This window comes from Coenobita brevimanus, chromosome 57 (genome assembly GCF_032717465.1).
Source record: "Coenobita brevimanus isolate Jiangsu-jjx chromosome 57, ASM3271746v2, whole genome shotgun sequence".
NCBI classification, from domain to species: Eukaryota; Metazoa; Arthropoda; class Malacostraca; order Decapoda; family Coenobitidae; genus Coenobita; species Coenobita brevimanus.
The window spans coordinates 27,453,353-27,477,008 of NC_137010.1; the positions used below are offsets into that span (position 1 = coordinate 27,453,353).

The 23,656-nt window shown below is 43.9% G+C and overlaps 1 protein-coding gene across 1 annotated transcript in view; it reads right to left on the bottom strand.

Annotated features, from left to right (window-relative positions):
- The window catches only part of gw (trinucleotide repeat containing adaptor protein gawky), a 238,672-nt gene that overhangs the window by 152,540 nt on the left and 62,476 nt on the right, over positions 1 to 23,656 (bottom strand). Inside the window, 1 exon segment of the mRNA XM_080274238.1 lies at positions 10,376 to 10,491. Coding sequence (XP_080130364.1) covers positions 10,376 to 10,491 — 116 coding nt within the window.

A 23,656-nucleotide genomic window follows, 5' to 3' on the forward strand; every position in this document is an offset into this window, starting at 1 on the left:
AGGGGCCGTCTTCGGTTTGTGCAGTATATTCCAAGCAAACGGCACCGCTTTGGAATCAAGTTTTTCGTGCTGTGCGACTGCAAGACGGGGTTCATCTTAGACTTCGTGATTTACACCGCCAGCAATGTCGATTTGGACAAGACTGACCCCCTTGGATTCTCTGGTTCTGTGGTGAAAGTGCTTTTGGAAAAGTACTTTGGCGAGAATCATGTCCTGTATACGGACAATTACTATACAGCTCCTAAACTCGCCAAGTACCTTTCTGAACACGGCGTCGGATCCTGTGGCACTGTCAGGAGCAATAGGGCACACTACCCTGCCTTCCCCGAGGCTGAAAAGTCAAAGCGGGGAGACGTGCACCTGAAGAAATCTGACAAGATGCTTGCGATCAGGTGGCATGATAAGAGAGTCGTGAATGTGCTCACCACAGTACACAAGGGGGAAATGCTGGCCACAGGGAAGGTCGACAGAAGGACTGGCGAGCCTGTGATGAAGCCTGATGCTGTCATTGACTACAACGTCGATATGCGGCCGGTGGACAAGTCTGACATGATGATCGGAGAGATAGACTGCCTGAGGAAGAATCGTCGTTGGTACAGGAAGGTGTTCTTGCACTTGATTGATATGTGCATGCTGAACGCCTTCATCCTGTATAAAATCAAGAACAGGAAGCCAGCAAACTACTCTCTCCGAAGATTTTCTAAGACTTGTGTCTACCAGCTGCTTCAGCGTTATGGCCAGGTACTTGCAACAGGTCCCAAACGCCACCCTCAGACACCTCCAGACCGCCTACAGTGTCAGGCCTACCTTCAGCGACACCACCTGGAGCCACTGCCTGCCACTGCCAAGAGGGGAAAAGCACTGAGGAGGTGTCATGTGTGCAGCCACACTACCAGGCAGGACAGAACCTTTAGGCACACCTCCTTGCAGTGCAAAGAGTGCAAAGTTCCCCTCTGTGCTTACCCGTGTTTCTTTGACTACCACAGCCTGACTAGATTTTGAAAATAAGGGTAAGATTCTTGGAAATAATACTGAGAGTGACAGTGATACTAGTGTTTAGTTTTCTTTAACGTACTGACAGTGACAGCCTGATGAGTGTAAATTAGTGTATGTACTTGTAAAAGCACTGACAGTGACAGTGTTTTTTGGTGTAAATAATTGTACATAGTAATAATATAAGTATTGCGAGTGACAGTCACTCCAGTGTAAGAAGATGAAAGCATATGTTCCTATTCTATGCTCTGACAGTGACAGTTTGTTGTGTAGAAAAGATTATTTTTATAACAATGGACAGTGACACTGATGAATAAGGCAAAAAACGGACAGCTACAGTGAAAGTGAGCGATAGAAATGAAGTGCAAGTGGCTGACCGGAGCGAGAATAAAGTGCCTGCCATAAGGCTGAATAAACTCGCGCCGCGGTGGTCTTCCTCAGTCCCGATCCACAATACTGGCAGTGACAGTGATTTTTATGGCCGTAATAGTGACAAGCGAACGTTTGCGAAGTACTATGACGGAAAATAATGTAGTATACGTGTTTTTAGCCGTGAAAAGGCAAATGTGACAATAGTGACGGGAAGATCGCCGCCGCGCTGCATGTCGGCCATGCGCTCCGTTCATTTTAGCCTTATTTTCAGTGCTTATGGTACAAATACGGATTCCAAACAACCTGTACGTTGTTGTATAAAGTGTACTGTGACAGATTGAGGCTGTGGTAGAAAGAAAACCAGGTTTCTGGAGGTGTGAAAGTGAAGACTTTGTTACCCAACACTGCAAGTCTTCACAAGTCCTTTGGTAGTCCACGAAGGCTCAACATGTGTCTCAGGAGAAAGCTGAATGTAAGTACTATATGCCATAAAAATTTTAATGCTCTAGGGTTAATCTCTGATTTTTGGCAAATATTTTCCCACAGGTACTCAGACCCCGCTACAACCCCGCCACAGCGGGGGGATCGGCCGTACACAGCCGCATTTTAGGGGTTAACTTGTAAAAAATACCTTCTTTGCTGTCAGCATTTACAACTAATCCTTAATGCACATAACTTGCATAAATGTTAACATTTCAAATCCCACAACAGTACTTCAGGCATTACCATAAACAAAGGGGAACTCAAGGCAAACCATGATGAATATCCACTTTAACTATAAGCTCTTTCACTCTCCACACTACCTACTCTCCTACATTCTCTTGAACCAAACATTTTCATTACCAGATGCACCAGCCACTATCCCAAACTCAACTTTTCTCAATGTGAACTTTAAAACCTCTCAGGCCATTTAAACAAATGACTTCCCTCTCTCTCTCTCTCTCTCTCTCTCTCTCTCTCTCTCTCTCTCACACACACACACACACACACACACACACACACACACAGAATGAATTATCCTTCCCTAGCACTTCTGTTAATGCTGGACAATATAAACAGCATTGTTTGTGGATACGCCTGACCCAGCAGAAATATAAAGCATATAATCTTCCTAACACACGCTTGCGGCAACTAGCAATGGCCAGTCTACAGATGCCATGCACTAGTGCAGTTCCTTTCTCTTTACATTCACTCTCACACTCTTAGCTAATCCTCCTTCCATGAGTACAATTTCACAGCAGCAGTGATAAAGCAAGAAACCACTATAACATCTAACTTCAGGGTATCAGTGACCAGCAAAGAGCCATCACCCACTCTGTTATTTCTTTTTCTCTACTGCTTTCTTCATAGTCACAATCAAACGAGGTGGACCCTGAACTGCTGCGGCATAATCCATGCTATCCCTGTCCCAGTAAAACTTCACACTACAGAGTTCAAGATACTCCATCCAAGAACTCCTGACCCCTGCATTTCAAAAACCACATCAAAATCCTTTTTTCATTGCTCATCTGAAGCAGCTGCTGTTTGCAGATGATACTGCACTGGTGGCTGATTCAGAGGAGAGATTGAGACAATTGGTAGAGGAGTTTGGAAGGGTGTGTGAAAGGAGGAAACTGAAAGTAAATGACAATACGAGTAAATTGATGAGGTGTACGAGGTCGGTAGATGGTAGGAGGATGAATATAGTTTTGAATGGTAAGTTGCTTGAGGAGGTTGAGTGTTTTAAGTATTTAGGGTCACATGTTGCTGTGGATGGAAGAAGAGATGCAGAAGTGAGGTTTAGAATGAATGAAGCAGGAAAGGAGCTGGGAGGAAAGAAAAAAGTGCTTAGAGTCATTCACTTAGAATGGATGTAAAGAGAAGGCTGTATGAGGGTGTTGTGGTACCGACTGCATTATATGGGGCTGAAGCATGGAATATGGGTGTAGCAGGGAGGAAAAGCTTGAATGTAATGGAGATGAGGTGTCTCAGGAGTATGTGTGGAGTGACGCGTATGGATCGAGTGAGAAATGATGAAGTGTGAAGGAGAACTAGAGTTATTTGGGAGATGGCTGATCGAGTGTAGCAGAGGGTGTTGTGATGGTCTGGGCATATGGAGAAGATGGATAATGAGCGACTGGTGAAAAAGATAACTAGATATGATGTGAGAGGTGTAAGGCTGAGAGGGAGACCACAAATAGGATGGATGGACAGTGTGAAGAGAGCGCTGGATGCGACAGGGATGTCTGTTGAGCAAGGAAGAGTGGCTGTGCATGACAGAAATAAATGGAGAGAAATTGTGAATGAATAAATGATGACGGGGACATTCTCCCGCATTTGGTCTGATCAGCTAGTCAGGTCAGGTGTGGGTAAGGGGATTGGTCTATTATGATGTGACTGGGGTAAACCAGCTTTGCTGTCAGGCCCTGCTGCGGATGTCACTGATTGCACTGCGCAGTTGACCCTCATGCGGTGTGGTGTGGTGAGGATCTGTCTCTTCTCCTCTTTGGGGCTAAGAGGCGAATGAATGTGTTTGAATGGATGAGTAAATGGTGAGTGTGACATCCTGTCTCGGCTACCTCCCTTTCCTTTGGGGAAGCAGCCTAGGTATATTATTATATTATTATATTGCTCATCTACAGTACCGTATATTCTTACTGCTAAAAAGCTCTAGTTACCTAACTTTAACATCCCACTTTCACTTCCCTTGCTATTTAGGTTCCTCACATGGCTATCCTGTTGTATTCCTGATCATATAATCAGATGATTATCCAGACACTCCGTATCCAAAAGTTAAGCCTTGGCTCCATTATATCTGTATCCAGATTTCTTTGTCCATATATGAACATAAAATTTCCGACATCACTGGTTGAGTGGCCTGCAAATTCAAAAAATTGGTTTGGTGGCTGGCTAGCCTCTTTGAACAAGCACGGGTAATACACCTAACCCACAAGCTGAGCAAATATGACCCAGCTCCTCACCAAACGGTCATAGTCTCCGCGGCCACCTGGATGACTCGAAAGCTACTGGCTGTGCGTGAATAATGCAGAACCTAACCCACAAGCTGAGCAAATATAGCCTTCCGCCTCCTCACTGAATGACCAAAGTCCCCCGGCTGCCCGGATCACTCAGATGCTATCAGCTGTGTGCGAGTAATAGAGACCCTAACCCACAAGCTGAGCAAATATGGCTGTCTGCTTCCTCACTGAACAGTCAAAGTTCCCCAGCCTTCCGGAACAACTGGAGCTAATGGCTGTGCACGAGTAATACAGACCCCAACCCACAAGTTGAGAAGTAATAGCTACCACCTCACTACCGAATGGTAACAGTCGCCTGGTCCCCCTCTCGAGCTGACGAGCCGCTTGCTGGTAAAAGAACACAACCCAACAGCTGAGCAGCAATGGCTGTTTGCCTCCTTACCGAATGGTCAAAGATGCATGACCCCCATCTTGAGCCGAGCCACGCCCTGGTAAGAAAAAATAATCACCCAGCTGAGTGGAAATGGCTGTCTGCCTCCTGATCGAATGGTCGAAGTTGCCTGGCCTCCCTCTCAAGCCGAGCCGCGTGCTGGTAGAAGAACGTAATCCCTAAGCAGAAATGACCGTCTGCCTCCCTCCCAAATGGTCATCGCCTGGCCAGCCGGTAGATACATGGCATCACTGTGTTCAGTGGCAGTGACCACACTTCCCTACTCCTTGTCCAGCTCCAACAGATGGAGGAGGAGGAGTTTCCTGACATTTAAGTGATCCCAAGTGACAGGCAATACCAGTGATAAAAATAAGATATGATACCGATTACTTTATTGGCCAGTATCGATGGTAACAATTACCGATAAGATAGCTAGGTAGTTTTGTTATTAAAGTAATACATTTTCAGTCAGATGAACTACCTAAAAATTTAATAAAATTACTCAACAGGATCAGTCTGGGTCAAAACATTTATATGGCCACTATTTTAGAGGAACATGAGCACCAAAACTACCATTCATTGCATTACTAAATCTTAAAATCATCATTTCCCAATGAAAGAGTATTTTTGAAAATACATCTTCAGTCACCTGGAAAGTCTGTTTTAGTACTCATACTAATTGATACCTAACCATTAGCAACAACATCTGCAGAAAAACAGTTAGTATCAAGTGTATCAATATTCTGGTATCAACATGGATATGGTAGCACTAGTGATTACATTAGCCATCAGACCAAATGGGATTACTGTACACCAACTAAAGCCTAGCAGGTTACGACACCTGTCCGTCATTCACTGGGTGTTAAGTACTGTATCCATCCATCCATCATCCAATCCTACATTGCCCCATGAGGAGAGTAGGAGCCCAGGGCTAGGCAAGTTGGTCCTGATATATAAGATGAGAGTGACCAGCCTCACTCATCCCTGAGTGGCATTATGTGTGCAATAAACCCCAATTTGGGGAGGCGGTGGCTCAATCGGTAGAGAGGTGGCCTGCGGTCCTACCGGACCCAGGTTCAAATCCCCGCTGGGGCAGGGAACAGTTTAAGGATTTGAATTTCATACAAAGCAGACTTTATCGATCTACCAGAAGACCCGCCGACATGTTATAAAAACACCCCCGCTAATACCAATACACCAGTCCTGTATGAGACAGCCCTAGCATGTATTCAATATGGACGGTGAGTGGTTATATGGTTACCACTTAGCGTAGTAAATGGTTTCCTGGTGTACAGGAAACCATTTGGCTTGTCACTAAGTGTAGAGTCACCCACAGGCAGATGTAAGAATGAAGGAAAGAAAGACAGAAGAGGGAACATAAAGTCACCTGTAGGCAGAAGGACAAGGAAAGAATGAAGGAAAGAAAGACAGAAGAGGATGGAAGGAAAGAAGGATGGAGGAGAGGAATGGACAGACACCTGAGAGTAGCACTACATCGAGTGAGTGGATGGCAAGTGCCCCTACCTACCATTACTTTATCAATATTCTTTTTGCAACCTTTGTTTTCTTCATTTCTATATTTGTTGATTTTTGTTGTTTATGCATTATTTTTTTAGAGTCTAGCACTATACTGAATATTCCCATGTGTGTTTTGATGTCTAAGTAACTGAAAGACCGAAGAACAGTGCCACAATTAGGAGGGGTACTGTACATACCGGTAGGGAATTTGTGTATTTTTGGTGTTTATGCATTGTTTTCTTAGTGTCTAGCTTTATATTGGATATTCCCATATGTGTTTTGATGTCTAAATAACTGAAAAACTGAAAAACACTGTCACAATTAGGTGGGGTTGTGTACATACAGGTTTGGTATGGGTAGTGTATTGGTAGGTAGGATATAGCTCAGTATCAGGATACACCGATGGCTCTATTATGTCGGATAATCGAGAGATTACTGTACGAGTACACAGACCTTCCATTCTGGCTCTTCATTTAGTAGACAGATACAGCTCCTTAATGTCACTCTTTCTGAGGCTTAAACTATCTTCTTTTGTCTTTTACTGCTTAATATACTGGATCTCTCCGCCAAACCAACGAATAATGCCTAGGTGGTTCTTTAATCAACTGTTTTAACCCGCCGCGTGCCAGTGCCGTTTTAAAATGGTCTTACGAAATCCCACGGTCAGTGCCAGAGCTGTTTTAAAACGGTCTCGATTTCAAAAATTCATTTTGACCACAATTTTCAAGCTACGCATGCAAAAATTGGCATGTTTGTAGGGCAACCCTTCCTCTATCTGCCCTCAGGTGGCCTGGCCCATACACCCACGCGCTCCCGCCTCACACTCGCTCTGCCTCACTCTGCGTGTGTGTCATACAGTGCAGTGGTGTCTCGCTGCGGTCTCTCTGATGAGGAGATTCAGGGCCTCCTGAGGGTCCCCTACACTGGGGAAAGCGATGTGGAGGATGATGATGTGCAAGATAAGGACTACATCCAGCCTGAGGAGGAGAGTAGTAGTGATGACTAAATTTCCTCACCAAGAAAATCCAGGTATGTGGGCTACACTAGGGCAACACGTGGTAGGAGGCCACCTGCATGTCGTCGTCTTGCCCGTCATAACGATGAGGAGGAAAGGGAGGAGAAAGGTAGTCCAGCAGTTCGGGGGTGGTTGGGGAAGCAAAGAATTTCACCACGTGGAGAGGAAAGTGTGAGGAGGAAGCGGGGCAGATTTGGGAAAATTCCATTGTTGGGGGAGAGTGACTCATCTCGCCTGCGCTCTCCCTTGCCCCCACGTGACCCAACTCAGGCCAGCACCTCAGGACAAAGTCTTCCTGCCTTCCCCACACCCAGCACCTCACATGAAACTCTTCTCCCATTCCACAGGGCCCGAGGAACACGAAGGCGATGATGATGAGGAAACGACATGGGAGTGGAAGGACAGTAATGACTTTGTCCCCCACATTCACCCATTCACCCACGAGAACTCCACCATAGCTGAAGTAGGCTGGACTTTTTTAGAAACTACTTCCCTGTTGACTTTGTTTTGAAGATTCTGGCCCTGACAAACACCTTTGCTGCATTTGACAGTGGGAGAACAACACAGACACCACACAGCCGATTATTCGAACCTGATGTAACCCTGAGTGAAATGTGCTCTTGATGGGGATATTGAAAAAAAAAAAAAAACAGCTTCCCTCGTATTGGACTAGGGATCCAGTGATGGTAACACCAGTTTTTGGCAAGGTGATGGAAACGAATCGATTTCAGTACATCCTGTGCCACCTACGTTTTTTTGACATCTTTGACCCTGCTAACGCTAACAACACAGACAAGATGAGGAGGATACATCTGGTTTTTGATCACCTTCGAGAGAAATTCCGTACCTCCTTCTCTCCATACCGAGACCTCCTCACAGACGAAAGTCTTGTGCTATGGAGAGGTAATATCGCCTTCCGTCAGTATATCTCCAGCAAAAGACACAGGTTTGGCTTCAAAATCTTTGTGATGTGCGACTGTAAGACTGGGTATGTGCAGGACATAGTCCTGTAAACAGGTGTTCAGACGGACATCACAGAAGATAGACGCTTGAGACTCTCAGGGGCTGTGGTAAAAACGATGATCGAGGAATATCTTCATCGCGGGCACATCCTGTACCTTAATAATTGGTACACAAGCCCCTTTCTCGCCAGGCACCTTCACCAGAAGGAAACTGGTCTGTGGGGCACCGTAAAGAAGAACCGTCGGCACATGGTGAAGGTGGCGAGGAAGCTTCAGAAAAAGAGGTTGTTCTTTACAAGGCGAAAAATATCCTCACAACAGCATGGTACCACAACCGTGAAGTATTCCTCCTCTCATCTGTTTGTCGGCCCCCTGTACACCAAACAGACAGTATAGATTACAGGGCATAAGGGAGGTGCCATGTCTGGAAACCAGAACCTGTCTTGGCATACAATGTGAACATGCGACAGGTGGATCAATCAGACGCCATGATTTCCAGTGTTGCCAGTGCCAGGTCCACGATGAAGTGGTGTAAGATATCATTTTTCCACCTCCTCGACATCACCGTTTGCAACACTCACTATATCCATGCACATACCACTGGCATCCAGGAGACCTTCAAGGGCTATATTCGTGAGCTGGTGCAGGAGATAGTGGGGGAATATGGGGAAGATAGAAGTGCTGCTCACCACCGCCACACCTCTCCGCCTCACCGCTAGACACTTCCCCAGAATCGTCCCTCCAAGTGCAACACGTCAAAATCCCCAGCAGAGGTGTCACGTGTTTGCAAACATCACAGTAAGGCCATGTACTCAGCGGATGGACTCAAGGTATACATGTGCAGAGTGTGATGTAAGAATGTGCATATACCCATGCTTTGAGGAGTATCACACTCTCATAACTACTGAGTAACAATAGTATGGTAATCACGAGCGATAAAAAGACACTCAAAAAGTGCTGTAAGTACGGAAAAAGACACTCAAAGTATTATAAGTACTGCATATTGTACAGTGAAGGCATGTTGTAAATATTTTCTCCAAGTGTAAAGACTGAAAGTAGTGGAGTCAAGTTTTACGTATGTTCTCGTAAATGTTAGACGATGTATTCACAATGAGATGCTCAAAAATACTCTTGTAATGTCTGTGTATACTGAAGGCATGTTGTAAATAATTTATCATAAGTGAAAGGGCTGTGCATTGTGAAGTCAAGTTGTGCATATTTTCTCGTAACTATAAGACAATGGATTCAGTGATACGTATAGTGTTGCAAGAGTACTGGTAAGTGATTTTTTTGTGGGGTGGGGGGTAGGGGGGGAATTCTTTATGATTTTTTTTTTTTTTTTTTTTTTTTTTTTTTTGTCGTCAGTATGAAGTGGACAGAAAAATGTAAAGGTCATTCCTATACCTCCCCTGAGTCACGCTGGTGAGAATACCTGAGTTTACCTTGCACAGAAAAAGGGTTTCTCTCTCACCTCCACTGCAGATTCATTGCACGCTCACACCTGCGGGCAGGCGGAGAGACTACGAAAAACGCACTTCTGGCCTCCGGTGAGTTTTTTTTTTAATGGGAAAAAAGGGAGGGGGGGGGGGGGCACGGGGGTGACACATAGGGCAAGAAGTGGCCGGTACGTGGCGGGTTAAAGTGAGCTGACTCCTACATCATATGGGCACTAAATGACAACAGAACTTTTAAGGCCACAAGCTATAGAAATTATGCAATTTAAAACCAGCTACAGGCATAAGCTGAAAGATGGCTTAAGTACAGTAACAATCTTGTATGAGAACTCTGGTAAAGAAACATGATCTTTATGTATATGATGTTGAGGAATACAGGAATGGTTTGATGATAAGCATCTTCTGTTAGGGTGGTTCCCAGATTTTGGCAATGATGAGTATCTTTTAATACTGTGTTCTTGCTACCACCAGACAATTACATTAAACTCAAAAGAGATGTCTCATGACGAAAGGGGCTGCAACAATCTTGCTATCTCCACCACTTTCAGAGGTCTCCTTCAAGTCAGTGAAACTCATCTGGTGTTGAAAGAACAAAATATGCAAGACATGATCAAAGTCGTGGTTAATTACTGAGCAAATGGAGACAGCCTGACAACAACTCTGAATTAACATACCTTGACTATGAGAGAGAAGGCCTCAGAATCCGAGCTCCCTGAAGAGAAAACACCGAGTGGACTGGCCAGGCAGTCGTCTACACACTCTTTGGCTGACAATGCATAGAACCTAAGATCTGAAAAATAAAATACAAAAGACAACTTATAATCCCAGAAGGGAGAGTGTGAAATACATAGGTCATTAAAGTTTAGCAAAAATAAATAAACTGATTAAACCTTAGCCACCGGGGGTTTCCAGTCGTCGCCCACTCCTCCTTATGGGGGATTTCTGAGATTTTGGCAAATATACCCTTACTTCAAACCCCAATATCTGCCAAACTAAAATAGATAGAGAAAAAAATAAAAACACATAAGACTCACCAACTCATCCTCTTTCCAATGAAGGTATCCCGAGGTCTCTAGGTGGTTCCATTGATAAGTAAGGATGAGTTGAAGACGAGTGGTTTTACACGTTTGGCGGGCTGATTCCGAGTACGCAACACTGACTGTGACCTTGGACTCACTCACTAGCATTGGCAGCACTGACCAGAGTGATGACTGAAACACTGCCCAGGTGTCCTTGGTTGGAATGTGTAAGATTTCACTCATTTTTCGACTTCTCCTTACTCACCATCGTAAGGATGAGCATCACCCTGTCCATGCGGCTCCCCAAAGGGTTTTCTGCCCATTTCATAGTGCCACTATGCCCCGTGGGTGTGTGGGAAAGGAAACAGTTTTTTTTTTCTATACTCACCTCTTGCATCAATTATAATAATTTCCCTTTACAATGACACTTATGTGGTAGGTGGGGGCGCTCACCATCCACTCACTCGATGTAGCGCTGTTCTCGGGGGTCTGCCCTTTCCTCTCCTCCCTCTATTCCTTCCTTACCCTTCTGTTTTTCTTTACTTCATTCTTTCCTCGTCCTTCTGCTTATGGGTGACTTTACACTCCCTCTTCTAAACTTTCTTTCCTTCATTCTTTCCTCATACTTCAGCCTATGGGTGACTCGACACTGAGTGACAAGCCGAATGATTTCCTGTACACCAGGAAACCATTTACCATGCTGGGTGGTAACCATATAACCATATTATGATGCCTGGTGGTTTAGTGGGTGATTAAGGCACTCCACTCGGATTGAGTCAGTGAAGGTTTATATCCAAGGGATGGTTGGGGTTACTGCTCAGGAATGAGTGAGGATGGTCACTCTCATCTTAAATGTCAAGACCAACCTGCCTAGCCCCGGGCTCCTACGCTCCTCACGGGGCAACGAAGGATTGGATGATGGATAGATAGATAAAATACAACACTTATAATTGCACTTGACATCACGAGTATGGGTAATTGCACTATGACAAGTACATGCTGTGGCTGTTACATGCAGCATGGTTGAGTATGAGGTAATTATATGTACTATAATTCAGAGTGATTTGTACTAATCAGGGGCATCGTGAAAATCTTATACTGTAAATATTATACACAACTTACATTATTTGTACATCACAAATACACTGATGCTCATATTCAGCACAATTTTCCTGAGTATCGAGGGAAAAAATTTAGTTATACCCAACCAGTTAATTTTCTTTCTGGCCCACTCACAAGTGGTTTTCTTTCAGGTAACAAGTAGGTTAACTCAAGGAATAGCCAATAATTTTTTCACCAATATCCAATATACAGTAACACTTATTGCACTGCACTTTTAGAACTTATTATAAAACAATTAAATCATAGCACTTACTATAAATCAATTATAATATCCGACATTTCACATACTTATAAAAACACACACACTTATGCATTCCTGCATACTATTCATGCTTTCCCACACACCTGCTCAGTAATCATGCTCGGAGTGATACTCCGAAAAAGATTTTGGGCATAGGGGGACCATGCAATCTGCACATTGGTTGGCTGTCTCTTTTCGTGCTAAGGGGAGGGTGTTTGGTCATGTTACAGATGTGGCACAGCCTGTAGGCCTGACGACCTGCTGTGGTCGTCATCAAACACCAGCACAGACAGCTCAAATCCTGCTCCATCTTCCCACACAAAGGTACCAACTCTACCCACACTTGGTAAAGCCAGCCGTCTGCCATGTGCAGGACATTTTTTCTGCATGCACTCAAGCCCACAGTCAGGGGGTCAGGGGGAAGGAGAGGGAGAGATGCGGGAGGTGGGAGAGTAAGCGGGTGATGACTCACCTGATGCTGGCCTTCCCTGGGGAGTCACTTGGTGCTGAGTATCACCATGTGGGGCGTGTATAGGAAATACCACTCCTGAAAAGCCCAGTGTGGTGATTCCGCCCTTGAGGTGCTCGGCTGAGGTGATGGTGAGTGTTGGAGGGCGAGACATCGGACAGCAGGCAATGAGCATGACCGAAACAGCTCGTAGGCCTTTATTCCGCTGATGACCGCTCACCTGCCTGGTGTATTGGGTCATCTACCTCCTCAGTGAACTTGTCACTGTCAAAGGCCCTGCCCTCCTCCTCCAGGAGTTTGAGAGCCTTTTCTGGCATTTGAAAGCAGCTAGGGGTCGGAGGGCAAGAGAGGTCGCTCTCGACACGGTAGCTCCTTCTCTCCTCTGTGGACGTGCTTTCACTAAGTGTCTGTGAGGACACGGCGTCATCCAAGGCACAACCAATAGCACTAACACTGAGCTCTTTCCCCAGTAGTAAGTAAAGAACTTTTGTGGGGGTCGATGAAGCTATCGGCCCTGCACGCAGTGGTACGGAATCAAACAATTACGAAGAAGAAGACATGACTCCTCACGCTACCAGTGTCGTGCACAGACTGAGCCACACATCCGTGGGGTACCTGGGGGTCCTACCTACGCAGTGGGTATCAGAGAAAATGGTCAAGAGTTCAAAGGGTGGCGGGGAGGTTGAGTGTGGTATATGCCTCCACTCAACAGCGCTCCGCGCCCTGAATCGTGACGGTTATGCATGTCAGCCGGCAGTTAGGGTTTAAATACATAAATTACCAACATCCAACCTTCTACTGACCCACAAGCAGTGTGGCTCAGGGCTAGGCTACCTAGCACTTCAGTTGTAAATGATTGGTTGCTTTCTCATTGGCACCATATAAGCAATGAACTCCAGCCACATATTATCCATCATCATCATCGTTTATCAATCAAGGCTCAACTTGCTTGCATGCATCAGCCGTCATAACCTAAGAGTGGCTCTCCATGTTCCTCAATCTCTAACAGCCTCTTTATTCAGTCTCTTATCCTTGAAGTCACACTCTATGACCTCATCTCAGGTCTTTTTTGGTCTGTCTCTCACAACCATGCCAAGAACATTCACACTTCTCGTCCTCCACATCCCTAGTACCACTTTATATCTTATAGGCCAACTTATCACAAACTGCAAAAGTTACTGTATTTTGTGGCTCAAAAGAAATTTTTTTCCCAAAAAATAACACAAAGTCCCCATGCATCTTCAAAGATGAATGTGATAAGGTTGGACTAGAGCTAGCTCTGGCTCTATTCAAAACAGCCACATATACAAGTAGTTACAGTAAAAGCCCAATTATTAGGCAGCTGATTATTTGGTAGATCCCATATTTCAGCAGTTTTGAGAAATAGTCCCATTTACTAGTCTCTGATTGTTCAGCAGATATTTCAAATCATCTCGGCAGTCCAGGGAAGTGTTATCTGTGACTCGTAGGCCTACTGTGTCATTACACTTATATACTGTATGTTGCAATTTCTGTATTTTTCAGCTTCAGGTATAGTACTGTATTGATTATAGTATTATACAGAATCATAAAGTACACTAACCCCCCAGATTAGCATGGGTTACTTTCCAAACCCCCTTGCTAATTCTTGACGCCTTCTTGAAAATGACATTTACTGGTAATTATAATAGGAGCCCTCACAAACTGGAAAAAGAAGCCGCCGCTCGCCAGATAACTTAGTGTAAAATGCAAAAGTGGGGTCAACTTGAATTACCCTCTGTAATACAATTTTTGTGTTACTATACTGAAAATAGGATATTTTTTCATTTATCTGCATACAATACGGGAGAAAAAATGGCTTTTTTATCAAAATAAAATAGAAATGGAAGGTTGCATCCACATCAGGTTAGGGACAGCCTACATGCAAGTATTATGTTGTCTGAGTATTGATCACAGTCATTTTTTTAGGTGGTGAATGTACATCTGTAAGGAAAAATTGTAAATGAGTATAAAGAAACTGTATCTTACATAAGAAATGAGGGAAATATGGTACTTAAACAACTGAAGATCGTATGCAACCACTGAGCTCATATGGAGGCGCTTTCTTATGAGTAGAGTGGCGTAGTTTGTGCGCCTGCCGCCAGGGGCCCAGGGTGGAGCTGATCGTGTGTATACATCACACCAGACTCCCGCGCCTTTTGATATTATCCGATGATTCCGGAAAACACAGTGCCATGGTCCACTGTGCGGGTAAAATATACATGGAAAAACAGACCGTAGCAGAACTGAAATGTTTTCTTAAAGCTAAAGGAATATCATGCCTTTCAAAATTCGGGTCGGCTGATCTCAGCCCCATAAGATTTCGGCCATATAATTCTTACTATTATTAAGTGTATAACAGATAGAATCATGTCAGGATAAGCCAGATGAAAGATTACAATCTTTGGAAACTGTATGATATATTTTTCCAACACTTGATTTTCATAACTGCTGGCAAAAATGGGCTGAATGCAAAAACACACAATAAGCTTTCATGCTTTTTAGTAAACTCCATGGAGAGCTTTTCAGCGTAAATCTCATTTAGAGCATCAGTAAAATGTGTACGATGAATATAATACTGGTATAATGCTTTATGCATGTGTAATAATGCCGATAGTAATTTTTTTAAAGGAAGGTATACCAGCTCTCAGTGGGTATTGACCTCACATAATTTAGTGATCCGGCGAACATTGGCAACTTTCAGGAGATTGTGGAAGCTCCTATTGCGCAGCCTATGAGCCACTGGTACTGTAATGCATTACCCATAAATAAACATTTCTTGTTAAGTCTGTTTCCCCGTTGTTTTCTGCTATTCAGCTGTGATCACTCGTTTGATTCGTCAGTGTAATGGTGGAAGGGACTGTCCAAAGTGTTTTAATTAAACCTAACCTACCCTAGTTTAACTGTATCTAATAAATCAACCAAAACCTAACCAACGGTTGGGAAATTGGGAAACGAAATCCATCTTAGAGTACGTAGAGTAAGTTCTTTCACTGTGCCAAAAACAAACAATCGTAGGTATGGCTTAATGGCTTAACCCCTCAATGGCCATGGGTTCAGAAATTGGCGTGTACCCCTGGCCAGTCCCAGAACGATTATTAAGGAGTTCTAATATAAATTTATTTTTCTTAAAGATATGAAGAGAATCGTCTGGAGCACTTAGCAATGTGTTTTTTTGGCTTCCTAAATTCATCCTGTGATTAGCTATGATTCACGGAAGAATTCATAAAATTACAGTGTAGGTACATGGACGAAAACATCAGAGATTAAGTGACCGCCTGACTGCTTGGGATGGTAGCATAGAATCATGTAAACATACCAGTGACCTTCATTCCCTTCCCATAATTGTTCACAGTTTTTTAATGCTCGTGCTAACTCGATGTCACTAACACCAGTACTGTAAAGGGTTGTTCAACGCTGGGCATTATCGAGGGGTTAATGGAATGCATTACTGTTTGTATCAATACTATCTCTTTCACATATACACAAAAAAAGGAACAAAAGAATGAGCGCTAAATGAACGTTTAACTTTCAGCCGAAAGACCTTACCAAATTCATGTTCCTCCAATTTATTTTCTGTATTTTTCAAGACTTTTTGGGGGAAGAAATTGCAAATTGGTAAAGTCGTTAATTCTCTATCTATTGCCAGATGCCACAATCCCGTATGGGGTGGCCATTTGACATTGAGTTATTTGTTTTACGGAGAGGGGCACTAACCCTCCACCAACCCACTTGCTGACACGTAGGGAGCACGTATGGTTTGGTTATATGGTTACCACCCAGCACTTATGAGTTAGGCAATTATGCGGCTCTACAGCATACATTACTCTCTCCAAAGATATCTGTAATAATATAAGTAGTGATGAAAGCTTTCACCAATGCATATAAGGTACTGAGTGGATAGGTAATATTCAGAATCATCGGCAGTCCAGGAAGTGTTATCTGTGACTTGTAGCCCTACAGTGTCCTTACACTTGTATATGTTCAATAATTTCTATATTTTCCAGATTCAGATATAGCACTGTATTGGTTACAGTATTGTACAGTACCATACAGTATACAATACTTTCTCAAAACACAACTGTCATAACTAGTGATGACAGTGTTCACCAATACATACTGTATAAAGTACTGACTGGGTAGGTTTTTTTATTATTTCGCAAATCCAGTTACAGCATGTGAGCTGGTGTGTGGGATGAAGAGATGATGAAAGGACATGCAGGGAACCGCATGGTGGAATGAAAAGGTGAAAGAGGCAGTGGCACAAAAGAATAAAGCATGACGTGAGTGGATTAGAAACAGGGGAGCAGCAGAAGTTGAGAGACGGAAGAGAGAGGTGGAATTATTAATAAGTGAGAATAAGAAGAGGATGGAGGGTGAAAGACTGACGAAGAGAGTGTATGTGAGTGAGGTGGAGGGGGGAAGAGAAAGGGGGAGGCCGAGGATGAGATGGAGGGATGGGGTGGAGAGGTATATGAGAGAGGGGGGTGTGAGTTGGGAGCAGGGCAGTGAAATGGCGGGGGACAGGGCGACTTGGAGGCGATTTGTTTGTGGCCACCCCAAACGGGATTAAGGCGTTTGGCAATAGACAGATAGATAGACAAAAGAAGAGAGTGGATGAGGAATTTGAGTGTAAAGTGGAGGGAACGTAAGGAAATGTTCTGGAAAGAGGCAAAGAGAGTTAGACAGGGCGCCAAAGTGGTAGGGGAGTTAAAGATAAAAATGGTAGATTACTAGTTAAGAGAGGAGAAAAAGTGAGCAGATGGAGGGAACACTTTAAGGAATTGTTGAACATAGAGAATGAAAGTAATGCAACTATAAGTAGCTGGGGAATGGCTGAGAGAAGGAGGGAGGTGAGAAGACAGGAAAAAATCAGAAGGATGGAAGTTGTGGAAGCAATGAAGAAAGTCAAAATGGGGAAAGCCCCAGGAACTGATGGAGTCTGGTGAAATGCTAAAGCATGGAGGAGAGATAGTAATAGAATGGATGTGGAAGATGTGCAGATTGGCCCGGTAGGAAGGTAGATTCCCAGAGGATTTGAAGTCAGGTATAATTATTCCCCTGTACAAAGGAAAAGGGGAGAAAGAAGTGTGTGGTAATCATAGGGACATTTGCCTTCTTAATGTAATGGGAAAAGTATATGGTAGGATACTTATTGACAGAGTTAGGGAAATAACAGTGGAATTAGTTGGAGAAGAAAAGGGAGGTTTTAGGAAGGGAAGAGGTAGTGTACTGTAGATTAGATATTCATTCTTAGATCTTTAGTAGAAAAATTACTAGAGAAGGGAAAGAAGTTGTATGCAGCCTTCATGGACCTGGAGAAAGCGTATGACAGGGTGGACAGACAAGGAATGTGGAAAGTATTAAGAATATATGGAGTAGATGGGAAGTTACTGAAGGCCGTTAAGAGTATGTATGAGGGTGCTAAGGCTGCAGTGTGTGTGGATAGTGAACTGAGTGATTGGAATGAAACAAGGACGTGTCCTGTCTCCATGGTTGTTCAATCGGTATATGGATGGGGTTATAAACGAGATACAAGGTAGGGCAGTGGATGTTGGAGTGGCCCTATTGAGAGAGGGTAGTGTTTGGAAACTACCAGTACTGTTGTTTGCAAATGATACTGTGTTGTTAAGTGAAAACAAAGGGGAGCTGCAAGGCATGGTGGATGAGTTTGAGAGAGTGTGTAAGAAGCAGAATCTAAAGGTGAATATAGGGAACAGTAGAGTGATGGTCTTTGATAGAAGTGAAGTCAGTGAATGTACAGTGAGATTGAATAAGGAGGAAATGGAAAATGTGAGTGTGTTTACATACTTGGATAGTGTGATGAGTAAGGATGGAAATTTAGAGGGTGAAAAGCTTGAAAGGGTACAACAGGGAAGAAAGGTTGCTGGTTCCTTGAAAGCAGTGATAAGAAACAGGCAAGTGAGCATGGAAGTGAAAAAGCTACTACACAGGAGTATTGTGATACCAACTCTAACGTATGGAAGCGAAGCTTGGACTTTGTTGGAGGGACAGAAGAGTGAGAGCAGTGGAAATGAGTTATTTGAAAGAAGCATGTGGAGTCACATGAAGAGACAGACTGTCAAATGAGGAAGTCAAGGAGTGTTGTGGTGTGGGTGTGGATGTGATAGGAAGCATTAGGAGAAACACATTTACCCCTTTGCACACAGTGACGTTTGAAGTCATTAAGGTCTGTCCTCATAATGCACAGTGATGCGTTTAGCGTCATAAAACCATAAACAATTCGCTAAAAATGAAGTTTTTGGTCAATCTGCGTCATTTTTTGAGGCATCATAGCTTGCCCGGCTCTCATCAAAAGTAATGAGTTAGTAACAGTGGGTTCCAATACCCACAAAAGCACAGACAGGTTTTTCAGTACCAAGCCGGTTGTCAGTGGGGAAGGTAGCGCACAGACCCTTGTCCCTTTACAACTCCTCTATTACCCCTGTCCTGGGCACGCAACATATTTCACTATACTATTATCAAGGATTGTGTGGGTAAAGTTGAAAGTTGGAATACAAATGTGGGCGATTGTGTGTGTGTATGCGCCAACGCAAGATCGTGCTAGAAGAGTGAGAGAAGAGTTCTGGACAAATGTAGAAGTGTGCATGGAAAAGTTTGGAAGGAATGAGAGAGTGTTTTTGATTGGTGATACGAATGGTAAAGCTGGGAATGTGAAGGTGGATGGAATAGTTGGTGAGTGGGGTGTGCCTGCTGAGGTAGATGAGAATGGGAGTGCGTTAGTGGACATTTGTGCTGGGAGGGGGTTGGTGATAGCCAATACCCTCTTCAGGCATAAAATGATCCACAGGTATACATGGCGAGTGATGAGAAGGGTGGGTGGTGAACTGAGTGAAAGGAAGGCAATGACTGATTATGTGTGTGTGGATGAAAGGATGCGAAGATGTATATTGGATGCAAGAGTTTATAGAGGCTGGGGGAGTGGACTTTCTGACCACTACTTGGTGGTGGCCAGAATTAAAGTTCAAGTAAGATGGAGGAACAGAAGAAGGGAAAGACGAGAGGAAGGAGTAGCTGCAAAGAGAGTGGAAAGGTTACAAGAGGATGAGAAAAAGGCAGAGTATAAGAGAGAAGTGGAGGAACGATTGGGCAAATATGAATTGGAGCAGATGGGGGACGTGGAAGGTGTGTGTAGAATATTTACAGAAGAAATATGTGCAGCATGTGATGTGGTGTGTGGAAGGAAGAGAAGACGGAGGGAGGTGCAAGGAACAGCGTGGTGGACTGAAGAGGTGAAAAGGGCTGTGGCACAAAAGAAGAAAGCATACAATGAATGGATGAGAAATAGGGGCGTGGAAGAAGTTGAGAGGCGGAAGAGAGAGTTATATGTAGAAAGAAAGAGGGAGGTGAAAAGATTAGTAAGAGAGAGTAAGAAGAGAGTGGATGAGGAATTTGGAAGGAATTTGAGTGTAAAGTGGAGGGACTGTAAGAAAATGTTCTGGAAAGAGGTGAAAAGAGTAAGACAGGGTGGAAGTGAAGTTAGCAGGGGAGTGAAAGATAAAAATGGTAGATTACTAGAGGAGAAGGGAGAAAAAGTGAGCAGATGGAGAGAACACTTTAAGGAATTGTTGAACGTAGAGGATGGAAGTAATGCGAGTATAAGTGGCTGGGGAATGGCTGGGAGAAGGAGGGAGGTGAGAAGACAGGAAGAAATCAGTAGGATAGAAGTTGTGGAAGCAATGAAAAGTTAAATCAGGGAAAGCCCCAGGAATTGATGGAGTGTGTGGTGAAATGCTGAAGCATGGGGGAGAGATAGTAGTAGAATGGATGTGGAAGATGTGCAGATTGGCCTGGGAGGAAGGTAGAGTCCCGGAGGATTGGAAGTCAGGTATAATTATTCCCTTGTACAAAGGAAAAGGGGAAAAAGAAGTGTATGGTAATCATAGGGGCATTTGTCTTCTTAGTATAATAGGAAAAGTGTATGGTAGGATACTTATTGACAGAGTTAGAGAAAGAACAGAGGAATTAGTTGGAGAAGAACAGGGAGGCTTTAGGAAGGGAAGAGGTTGTGTAGATCAGATATTCATTCTCAGATCTTTAGTGGAAAAGTTTCTAGAGAAGGGAAAGAAGTTGTATGCGGCTTTCATGGATTTGGAGAAAGCATATGACAGGGTGGATAGACTAGGATTGTGGAAAGTGTTAAGAATATATGGAGTAGATGGGAAGTTGTTGAATGCTGTGAAGAGTATGTACGATGGTGCGAAGGCTGCAGTGCGTGTGGATGGTGAACTAAGTGAATTTTTCTCTTTGAAAGTTGGGTTGAAACAGGGATGTGTCATGTCTCCATGGTTGTTCAATCTGTACATGGATGGGGTAATAAAAGAGGTACAAGGTAGGGTAGTGGATGTTGGAGTGGCCCTGGTGAGAGAGGATAGTGTTTGGAAACTCCCTGTACTGTTGTTTGCAGATGATACTGTGTTGTTGAGTGAAGACGAAGGGGAGCTGCAAGGCTTGGTGGATGAGTTTGAGTGTGTGTGTAAGAAACGGAATCTAAAGGTGAATGTAGGGAAGAGTAAAGTGATGGTCTTTGAGAGAGGTGAAGTCAGTGAATGTACAGCGAGGTTGGATGGTGAGGAATTGGAAAATGTGAGTACGTTTAAGTACTTGGGTAGTGTGATGAGTAATTATGGAGGTTTGGAGGGTGAAGTGCTTGAAAGGGTACAGCAGGGAAGAAAGGTTGCTGGTTCTTTGAAAGCAGTGATAAGAAACAGGGAAGTGAGCATGGAAGTGAAAAAGTTACTACATGACAGTATTGTGATACCAACTCTAACGTACGGAAGTGAAGCTTGGACATTGTCGGAAGGACACAAGTCAAGAGTGAGAGCAGTGGAAATGAGTTATTTAAGAGGAGCCTGTGGAGTCACATGGAGAGACAGGCTGACGAATGAGGATATAAAGGAGCGTTGTGGTGTTGATGTGGATGTGATAGGAAGCGTTATGAGGAACACACTGAGGTGGTTTGGCCATGTGGAGAGGATGGAGGGTGAAAGACTGACGAAGAGAGTGTATGTGAGTGAGGTGGAGGGGGAAAGAGGGAGGGGGAGGCCGAGGATGAGATGGAGAGATGGGGTGGAGAAGTATATGAGAGAGGGGGGTGTGAGTTGGGGGCAGGGGAGTGAAATGGCGGGGGACAGGGCGACTTGGAGGCGATTTGTTTGTGGCCACCCCAAACGGGATTGAGGCGTCTGGCAATAGATAGATAGATAGATTATGTATAGTTTTGGGGCACTATTGTGATTAGATTTGGTGTATGCAAAAGGAAATTAGGGGTTTGTAAAGCGCTCCTCGCCATTATCAGTCACTTGCCCAATGAAGATTGTGCTACCATTTCTAACCCTGGCCCCAAACTACACTGCCTCTATCCTGCACCGAATGTGAGTATTCAACCTTAAAAACAGTGACAATGAATCATGTGAATATAGTGTGCAATACCTAGGGAGCAAGGAAATGGTGCTACTTGCAGCAGCTTTAGGGGAAGGCGAGAAACCACCTTACAGTCATGACACGCCGTTGTCATGAACGAAATAATTGCAAAGGAGTTGATGAAATCATTGTTTTAGTGATATAACTGGGTCAGTGTTATAGTGCAATAAAGAGGATTACAGCGCAACGAGTGTACGTAATAAAATCTTGGATAGGACATGTGTCACATATGCCTTACAGCCATGGCACACCACTGTCATGAAGGGAATAAAATAGAGGAGTTTTAGATATATTCATTATTACTGCTATAATTATTCTGTATGCCTGTTGTGTGAAATAAATAAGTATGTGTATTATAGTGACATACATATTGTATACTTGTGCAGAATAACGTAAACAGTACACCGAGTGTTCGTAACAAATTATCATCTGCAAGACCTGAGGTAGTGTATGTGACCTACAGAGCACGTTCATATACTGTGGTGTAGAAAATATACTTTGTATCTCATAAAACTGATAGATTGGGTTATGTCTCTTGTGAAATAAACAACATAAAAAGTGCACCACGCGCTCGTCACAAAATATCGTCTGAGATATCTGAGGTATTGCACGTGGCCTACTTAGCACATTCATGTACTGTAGTGGTGAAATAGAATGTGTTACTCCAACATGATCTACAGAGCACGTTCATATACTGCACTGGTGATGTATAATGTGTTTCTCATAAACTGATAGATTTGGTTATGTGCAATGTGAAAACAAAAATGAAGCAGTGCACCGCGCACTCATAAGAAAAACATTGTCAGCTAGACCTGAGTTAGCGCATAGGTAAGGGCCACCTACTTGACCTACGGAACATGTGCATGTACTGTAGTGGTGAAATATAATGTGTTTCTCATAAATTGATAGATTTGGTTATGTCTCATGTGAAAAAACAGGTAAACAGCGCACTGTGTGCTCGTAAGAAAAATAGTCTGCTAGACCTGAGTTAGCACAATGCCAGCGAACTCCAACTTGACCTACAGAACACGTGCATGTACTGTAGCGGTGAAATGTCTATCTATCTATCTATGCTTCTCATAAATTGTTAGATTTGGTTATGCTTCATGTGAAAAAAACATGTAAACAGTGCACCGCATGCTCGTAAGAAAAATATCGTCTGCTAGACCTGAGTTAGCACAAAGGTAGCGAACTCTGTGACCTACAGAGCACGTTCATGTACTGTAGTGATACCTATCTATTGCCAGACGCCTCAATCCCGTTTGAGGTGGCCACAAACAAATCGCCTCCAAGTCGCCCTGTCCCCTGCCATTTCACTGCCATGCTCCCAACTCACACCCCCCTCTCTCATATACCTCTCCACCCCATCCCTCCATCTCATCCTCGGCCTCCCCCTCCCTCTTCCCCCCTCCACCTCACTCACATACACTCTCTTCGTCAGTCTTTCACCCTCCATCCTCTCCACATGGCCAAACCACCTCAGTGTGTTCCTCATAACGCTTCCTATCACATCCACATCAACATCACAACGCCCCTTTATATCCGCATTCGTCAGCCTGTCTCTCCATGTGGCTCCACAGGCTCCTCTTAAATAACTCATTTCCACTGCTCTCACTCTTGACTTGTGTCCTTCCAACAACGT